General features: G+C 37.3%; 1 protein-coding gene across 1 annotated transcript in view; it reads left to right on the top strand.

Annotated features, from left to right (window-relative positions):
• runx1 (RUNX family transcription factor 1) overlaps positions 1-6,803 on the top strand; it is a 142,547-nt gene extending 135,744 nt beyond the window's left edge. The window contains 2 exon segments of the mRNA XM_079615420.1: positions 1,489-1,614; positions 4,426-6,803. Of these exon segments, the coding sequence (XP_079471546.1) occupies positions 1,489-1,614; positions 4,426-4,928 (629 nt within the window). The 3' untranslated portion in view covers positions 4,929-6,803.
• Positions 6,804-9,963: the final 3,160 nt, after the last annotated feature.

Genomic DNA, 9,963 nt, shown 5'->3' with positions numbered 1-9,963 from the left:
GTCTACATTCTGACGACTGAGACTTTGTTAACAATGAATTTCTCTCCGGTAAATTGAACCTTGGAGAATTTTCTTTTCAGAAAAGCACTTCTAAAAGACATGTTCCGTTCTACACTTTCCCAAATCAACTCCTGGGAAATTAATATTCTGTCATTATTTACTCGCCCAACCTGTGTGCTGTTCGTTTTCCACGATGACAGACGGAGTGTACACAGTTTAATAATCAAACCTGCATGATATGGTGTGTGTGTGTGTGTGTGTGTGTGTGTGTGTGTGTGTGTGTGTGTGTGTCCCTCTCGCACCGGATGCCCGAATCCGCCTCCAGCCCCTCAGCCATGTGTGACTCCAGATCAGGAGCTCACACACACACACACACACACACACACACACACACGCACACACACACTTCTGGGGGTTCTGGCAGCGGGCCGCGCTCTGGCTGCACTTGAAACGGGCCACACACTCTTTGGCCGCGGTGCATAATTTGCTTCCTCTCTGATGGCTCTCCCCTCCTCTTCTGTCTGGAAGACTGCAGGCCATCGGTTTTATTGGACCAGAGAGAGAGAGAGAGAGAGAGAGAGAGAGAGAGAGAGAGAGTGAGAGAGAGAGAGAGAGAGGGAGAGAGAGAGAGAGAGAGAGAGGGAGAGAGAGAGAGAGAGAGAGAGAGAGAGAGAGAGAGAGAGAGAGAGAGAGAGAGAGAGAGAGAGAGAGAGAGAGAGAGAGAGAGAGAGACTCATACTGAGAGAATGTCTTCTCCGCCTCCACTCACTCCATTATACAGTGAAAGATTTTTTTTAATACTTTTATTTAGCCAGGATGCATTAAATTGATCAAAAGTGACAGTAAAGACTTTTATAATGTTGCAAAAGATTCTATTTCAAATAAATGCTTTTCTTTTGGACCTTTTATTCATCAAAGAATCCTTGAAAAAACACAGTTTCCACAAAAATATGACGCAGCACGACTGTTCTCAACATTGATAATAATCATATCAATGAGCATCAAATCATCATATTTTACTGATTTCTGGAGGATCATGTGACACTGAAGACTGGAGTAATGATGCTGAAAATTCAGATTTGATCACAGGAATAAATTATATTTAAAAATAATTTCAGTAAAATTCAGATAAATCATTATAAATTAATAAAATATTCATGTAAATACCATTGTACATTAATTTGCCAATCATTCAGTTTTATGACATGTTTAAATTATATTAGGATATTATCTGATAATGTGTTGTGAGGGATGTAAGTGTGTGAGTTTAGTGTATTAATGACGGAAAGACTTGAGTGTGTGTGTGTGTGTGTGTGTGTGTGTGTGTGTGTGTGTGTGTGTGTGTTTGTGCAGGTGTGTGTTTATGTCTGTGCTCTTCTTAGTAGCCATTAATAACATTTCTATGCTTTTGTGAGTGTGTTTCCTGGATTTGGAAGTGAAATGGAGCGGTCATAACCTCATTTATTGAACATAAATGTTTGTTTTTAGATTCAAGGCAGATGCAAACGTCTCCGTCGTGGTCGTACGAGCAGCCGTACCCGTACCTGGGCCCGATCTCCACCCCGGCGGTCCACCCCACCACTCCCATCTCACCCAGCCGCAACGCTATACACTGTGAGTATCACCACACACACACACACACACACACACACATATATATGGCTGTTCATTTGTGAACCAGTTGATTCAAAGGCTCATTCATAAACAGAGATGATGAAATAATGAATCGGCGGTTTAAATGACTCAATGACTTACTCATCAAGACGTTTACTGCCACCTAATGGCCATTTTAGTTTCTTATTTACAGTGTCACTTCATAAAAAAAATTGGTAACACTTTATTTTACAGTGTCCTTATTACATATGTTACATTTTCTTAATGTAAATTTAAATGTAAATAAATTATGCATAATTACATGTAACTAACTCTCAACCAAACCTTAACCCTACCACGTAGTTAATTAATATTACCCAGTACTTAAATATATAATTACACTGTAACACAGACACCTTAAAATAAAGTGTAACCAAAAAATTATTTCATATTTTGGGGATAGTTTGGCCACTTTCTCGCACTCGTAGCTTCAAACCTGTATGATTTTTTTTATTTTGCGGAACATAAAATAAAATATTTTGAAGAATATTAGTAACCAAATTTTTTTTTTTTAAGTTTATGTGTAATAAATGCCATGTTGAATCAAATACAATAAAAAGAAAAGACCCCCGTAATCTCATACGAGCTTCACATCTCAATAATGTCTCTAACTGTGCCAAAAGTCACAGATATCAATATAAACGCTAACATTTTTTTTTTATCAAATGATCAGGAGCCTCATTTATAACCGTATAAGGAATATTGTGATTTATAAAAACACCTGCATGCAAATGAGCCAAACCCACTTTAAATCTTCATTATGAGTCCTAATCATAAATACAGTGCATGTTTAAACAGTTTAAATAAATAAAAGCATGATTTAAACTATGTTTTACATCTGATATACACGTTTAGATTAAATATGCCATTTTCATTAATGGAGTTAAGCACTTAAAATACATGAAATCATAACCGAGACGTTACAACATTTTTATATTCTAATAAATATAAATATTTGTAGTGCTTTTGAACACTTTTCCTGTGGCATGCTGTGTTTTAATGTTTTAATACAGCGAGGATTTAATACAACTCATGGTCTGAGAAAATATGTTTGTGCAAATAATGATCAATAATGCACAATATCTGTTTCCATTAAAAATATAAAGCAATTAAAAATACTGTTTGGCTAGTGGAAAAGATTGAGAAAACCATTCTCTGAAATATATTTTATACTATTGATTTATTTATTCAAAAACAAGGAAAGGATAGGCTACTAAAAGATTTTTAGCAATGTAATGTGACGCCACATCTCATATTTTCCTAATGTCTCGTACCGTTAAACATGGTATCACGTGGATGAATATGCATATGCAAATGATATGCAGATGAGGATATGCATAGTTAAACTAGGCTCCATATATGGCTATTACGGGGAGGAGACGCACGTGCGCACAATCCTCCGCTGACTGGGATTTATAAAGGGAATTTTGCACAGGATCTGGCGGATGTTTTTGGCCGTATGCCATATTTGACTTTCAGTTCAACACTTTTAGTAAAGATCCTACACACACTTTTATAAATGAAACCTCTGAGCTGCCCCACATTCACTGCTGGATGACAACTAGCAACTGGTTCGTGTGTTAAAGGGCTGGTATAATGCCCTTTTCACAAGATGTAAAATAAGTCTCTGATGTCGCCAGTGTGTGTGTGTGAAGTTTTAGCTCAAAATACCCCACAGATATTTTTATATCGCATGTTAAAATTGTCACTTTTTGAGGGTTTGAGAAAACACACCATTTGTGCCTGGCCCTTTAAATGCAAATGAGCTGCTGCAGAGGGCGGGGTTTCAAGAGTGTGCGTGTTAGCAGCTGTTATTACCTCACACACACACACTAAAATGACAGAAACTGTTCTGTCTTTAATGTTAAAACGTAGTCAGACAAAGAAGCAACAGGACGTCTCTGAATGGTTAGTTGATGAGTTTATGTCGCTGATGTGGAGTTAACGATCTTCAATTATATTCTGTCATGATAATCTATAAATCGCTCGTATAGGAACTGTTGTGAGACGCACACAGAGTGACTTTCTATCGCATGTGAAAAGATGCTAAAGTTTGAGCTGACTCACAAATGTGCTCGACTACAGCAACTCTTCCTCTTCTCAACATGGACTGTGTGTTCCGGGGGCGGGGCTTATGTAAATTCTAGGGTTGTGATGTCACTAACCTGGGAGGAATGTCGTGTAGTTCCTGCCAGCCGTTTGTTGTAGTCCTTTACTTTAAAAGCAAATATCTCCCTTTGCTGTGAACTTTGAGCGTTGTAACTTTGCAGATGTTGTTTATGATCAAACATCAACATTACACACTAACTACAGTTAGAAAACACAACATTACACACTAACTACAGTTAGACAACACAACACTACACACTAACTACAGTTAGAAAACACAACATTACACACTAACTAAAGTTAGAAAACACAACATTACACACTAACTACAGTTAGAAAACACAACATTACACACTAACTACAGTTAGAAAACACAACATTACACACTAACTACAGTTAGAAAACACAACATTACACACTAACTACAGTTAGAAAACACAACATTACACACTAACTACAGTTAGAAAACACAACATTACACACTAACTACAGTTAGAAAACACAACATTACACACTAACTACAGTTAGAAAACACAACATTACACACTAACTACAGTTAGAAAACACAACATTACACACTAACTGCAGTCTGAAAAGTCAAATCATAATCAACCGCCGCTTTAAGCATTGATGAATCTGAGCACATGTTTTGTTCTCCCGCAGGTCCCGATCTGACGGCGTTCACTGATCCTCGCGTCGGCCTGGATCGTTCCTTCCCCTCGCTCCCCTCTCTACCGGACGGGCGTTTCTCGGACCCGCGCATGCCGTACCCGGCCGGGCCGTTCACCTACACCCCCACCCCCGTCACCAACGCCATCGGCATCAGCATGTCGGCTATGACGAGCCCCGCGGGACGCTACCACACGTACCTCCCGCCGGCGTATCCCGCGGGCTCCTCGCAGGCTCAGCCGGGACCGTTCCAGGCCGGCTCGTCCCCGTATCACCTGTACTACAGCAGCGCCGCGGGATCCTACCAGTTCTCCATGATGCCGGGAGGAGAGCGTTCGCCACCGCGGATCTTACCGCCGTGCACCAATGCCTCCACAGGCTCCGCCCTCCTGCACCCGTCGCTGCCCAATCAGAGCGAAGGCGTGGGCGAGGCCGAGGGAAGCCACAGTAGCTCGCCAACTAGCATGTCTGTGGAAGCCGTGTGGAGGCCGTATTGACATGCAAGAACCGCTCTTTAGATGTTACTCTGAGGGGCTCGACAGCTCTTCACCAGCATGTCGTCTGCAGGCCGTGTCGACGTTTGAAGGACAGTCGGTTTGACCAATAGGACGCGGGCAGCTGAACGAGGGGGTTTCTGATTGGAGCATTTGACTCAAGGGACGGATTTTATCACAGCACAGCATGAGACTCGCTTGTTTGTTTGTTTGTTTGTTTTAGTTTGTATTATTATTATTATTAAAATTATTGTTGTTATTATTATTATTACTGTTGTTCGTCTCATCATCAGTGTACGTTTATCAACCGTCCAGCAAACTGCCTCTTTGTTTCATGTCAAAGGAAACCTCACCATATTACCATATCTACGCAAGTATTTAAATGCATCTCGCTAAAGAATAACCGTCCACCACACAAGAAGAAAATATGATTTTCAGCCATCTATAGATCGCAAAAACTACTTTGCATAAAAATAATTGTACATGCCATAAATTGAAATTAAAAATATTTTTTTATTGTACTGTAATGATTAGTTGTTATGTTTGCTTTTTGACAATAATTAAATATTTAAATAAATATGAGTTTAATAAAAAATAGTATCATCTGATACTCAGTATTGCATTCAGGTCGCTGATGTAAACATGCTAAATAACTTTGCATAGACATATTGCTATATGCATAATGCAATATATTAAAAATATTTAATTAAATATTCATAATGCATTTTATGTTTTGCACTGGTTATTCACTGTAAAAAAATGTTGCTGCATTAAATTTTTCATCAACTTGGATGTAACTAAAATTACATTAAACTGATTTTTTTTTATTGAAATTTAAAATTGCTTAACTTATTTTGTTGAGTTAAAGCAATGTAAAAACTTGCCCTAACTTATTGATCATATAATTATGTACATTGTTTTATTTATTTTGACAATAATAATTGAATATTGAAGTAATTCAAATATGGGTTCAGACACTAGATATAAAACAATATCAGTTGATCTCTATTTCATATTCTATTTCGGTATATGAAGATATATATACATGTCAACTTTTCTTTAAACTCCACCGTAACTGTCCGCTTGCGATATCGTCCATTGCATTGCATTCTGACACACTTCCGAATGTAACGATGCATGAGATTGATGTTGTGTATCTGGAAGCGTGTGCATTCACAGACTTGCGTAGAGTGTGCGTATCTATACGACGAATGTTATTTCTCGTGCCATTATATGCTCAAAATAGTTTTTGCGTGCACATGATACGCAGTTTTCGCGTGCTTACGCACTTTATAGCGTGTAATACGCACGCACTCCCCACCCCCAATCCTAAGGGTTTTCAGTGCGTAACATATGCACGCAAAAATATGCACGCAATTTTTTTTTTTTTTTAAATGGCATATAGGCTAAATGATAACATTCGTGGTATATACGCACTTTCACGAGATCGTGTTGGTGCTTCGGGTCTGAGTTGATCTGCAGTGTGATCCGTTCATGGCTGGATTGATGAAAGTCAATGAGCAGATGTCCAGACAGTGTCCCGCTCCGAGGAGGAACTACACACGCCTCTTCTAAGAGTTTAAACAGACTTCTGACTCTACATCTCCAGGTTTACGAGACTTCTCCCGGTCACTGGCCTTCACGGTCTCGGATGCTCGTGTGATGCTTGGACTGTTGGCTGTGGATGGAAGATGGAAGAATCACAACAGGATTTCTTGTGTAAATAGATTGTAAAATACTTCAGCGGTTTGACGCACGACACGGTTCTCAACTTCCACAATTGTGAAACATGCAAAACCTTCTGGAATGCAGCTTTTTTTTTTTTTTTTTCAACATTTCTTTGGAGAATATATCACTTTGTTGTGAAGAAACTGCTTATTTCTATACAGTGCGTGCGTGTCTTTATTTCGTAATGCGTTCAGTGTGTGCGTCGTTTCAAATCTCCTGCCAAACACTATCATGATGATTCATAAAGCATGACTTGCTCCTAAGTATACAATGGTACCCGGTCCAAAAAAATTGGTAATCAGGTAAAACTCAAAAAATGAGTGCAAAAGTTCAGTAATTCAACTTAAAAGGTGAAACTAATATATTATATAGACTCATTACATGCAAAGTGAGATATTTCAAGCCTTTATTTGTTATAATTGTGATGATTACGGCTTACAACCCTAACCCCAAATTCAAAATTAGAATAGGCCTATTGTGAAAAGGTTTTCATAAGCTGTAAATCATAATCATCAAAATTATAACAAATAAAGGCTTGAAATATCTCACTTTGCATGTAATGAGTCTATATAATATGACCATGTGACTGGTTTTGTAGTCATACTGTCAATGTAACCTTATATTGGATCCGTGCGTCAGGTCTTAAAGTGACAGCAGCCTAATAAACCTGCTGCCAAATTATGAGAGGATATTTAAAATATCGCATTTTTCCCATGGTATGAATTCCAAAATTTTGGCCAGTGAAAATGCAGTGGCTATAACTTTATTTTAAAAAATAAAGTGAATGTCAAGATCTGGTCACATGATAATGACAACATGGCGAATGTAGTACGTCCAATTACATTCATGCTACACAATCTCATCTCATATATAGAAGTAATATATTAAGTAATTACTCATTAAAATACCTACGCAAGAGAGTTTGCGATTTGAAAGTGTGTAATGTTGGACACTTCATACACAGCTTATGTAGCGAAGGGGGCGGGGCTTCAGACTCTGATGATGAATGACAAAACACCCGTATAAAACTCATACAAGTGTCATTTGGGACGCCTCGTGTCATCTTCTGCTGATATAACAGGAACTCTGCCGTGTTTATCGCCGTCTGTCTCTCGTCTCTATTCTCGACCCACGAAGAATTTACACATGAGCGTCAGACGACGAGTCTCGACCTGCAGATATTACACAGATAAACGACTCTCTCTATTTGTACTGCCCAGAATTACCCACGAGCAAACACACGAGACAGAAGCGCAGGAGACGGGCTAAATAAAGGCCGGTCTGTGTGTGTCGGACACTGCCGGCCGGCCCGAGGCTATAACTGTGGTCTAGGAGTCGAGCCAAGGCCTATAAAATCAAATCGCCTTTATAAAAAGAGCTCAGGGTGTGAGAGCAGCATGTCAGCACCACACACACACACACACACACACACACTTGGCAGAATGTGCTGAAAAATAGGCTATTTCGAGTAATTGGAGCCTGTCTGATGCTTTTTGTGCTCCGGTGCCACTTGATTCTTTTGGAAAGAAAGTCCACCGAACATCAAGAAAATATATTTGAAGCCATCTAGACCACAAAACAACTTTGCATAACTATGTGCTATAAATTAAAGAAATTAATAAAATATTCATAGGGCATTTTCAGTGAATTCTAATGATTATTTAGTGTTTTATTTCTGCTTTTTGACAATAAATAAATATATATTTAAATTTAGCCTGATATCAGACACTTAAAATAAAAACAATATAATTTTGATCTCCACTTAGTTGCATAAATATGCAAAACAATCAATTATTTAAAAATATGAATACAATTATTATAGTTTAACATTTTCATAGTTTATTTTATTGTAGCTTCTCTTATTATTACTCATTGTTTTATTTCTGCTTTTTGACACTAATAAAGTATTTACATAGCTAAAATAAAATATACTTGTTTTATTTAAAAAAAAAATTAATTAATAAATATTGGTTCAGTTATCATCAGACACTTAATAAGATTAATAATATCAGAATTTAACTTTTGGGACAAAGAGAGTTCACATAAAAATCATTAATTTCTTAAAAAATCTTAATTTGCAGTGGCACAACCTTTGTAATAGTTTAATTTAACTTTAAATACAAATATAGATCATAAAATGCATATTTGTATTCTGTAGGGTGACAACAATTTGTGCAGAAAACATTTTTGTTTTAAAATACATATTTTTTTGAGACGAATATAACAAAATCATCATGTTAAATTGTATGCAACTGTGCACAGTGGTTATAATGTGAATATAGATTTTATTTGACATGTAGGCCTACACATTTCATTAAATTGTTTTAAAACACACATTTCATTATATTTTAAGAAAAAGTTGAAGAATGACCTAATTGTTTCTTAAAACTTCCATAAAATGAGTGACAAACGGGTCCCTTGTTGTTATCAGTAAATAAAATGAATGTGAAGCGGCTCAGATCACGTGATGAGATCATATTGAGCACTTTTACTTCAAATAGAGAAACTTTGATCATTTTGCAAAGCTGATTTTGTGTTTTCAAGTCCAGTCTCTATATTATTATAAAAATGCCCAAAATGTCCACGGGGTCAGAGGTCACCCTCAGGCCATTCATCACGCGTGTCATCGTCCCTGACCAGTTGCAGGATCGATATGAAGAGCCATCAACCCTGACAACTCATCCATACCGACAATATTCAGCGCTGTCATTTCACATCGTGATTAATCACACATGCAAATGATGAATAGCGGGCAATTAATCGACATCCAGCCATTAATCTAGATGCTGACATATTGAAGGACAGGAGTGACAGAGGAAGGTTTGCAGCTTATGGAAGTGAATAAATTAGACTAACATCGAGTTGAATTTATTTACGTTTTTCTATATATTCGGATTTCATAATCAGCATCATCCAAAGAATTTGCACAATACATTACTTTTTGTATATTAAATAATCTCTATGATAACGATGATAGCCTACAGTGCTGTAATAGATTTCAATATGTGATAAATTAGTTTTTAAATATCTACACAATCTTAGTAGACCTACACAATCTTTTTTGGGATAAAGTACGTGCTAAACTAGACTACAGCAGGGACTTTTATATTTGTTTTTTGGGCAATCTAACGTTACCTGAATATATTCTTACATACTATTTATTTTGTTACACTGTTAATATCAAACATATTTTACGTTCTTTATTTCAGTACTGCCAGAAATAAATAAGAAACAATAAAAATAATAATAATAAATAATTATAAAATACGAAAGAGTAGAGACTTTACATTTGTAGGGTGTTTACGCCAAC

The sequence above is a fragment of the Phoxinus phoxinus genome, assembly GCF_949152265.1.
Source record: "Phoxinus phoxinus genome assembly, chromosome: 6".
NCBI classification, from domain to species: Eukaryota; Metazoa; Chordata; class Actinopteri; order Cypriniformes; family Leuciscidae; genus Phoxinus; species Phoxinus phoxinus.
The sequence above is the reverse complement of the archived record's forward strand: the minus strand, read 5'-3'. Positions and strand labels throughout refer to the sequence as shown.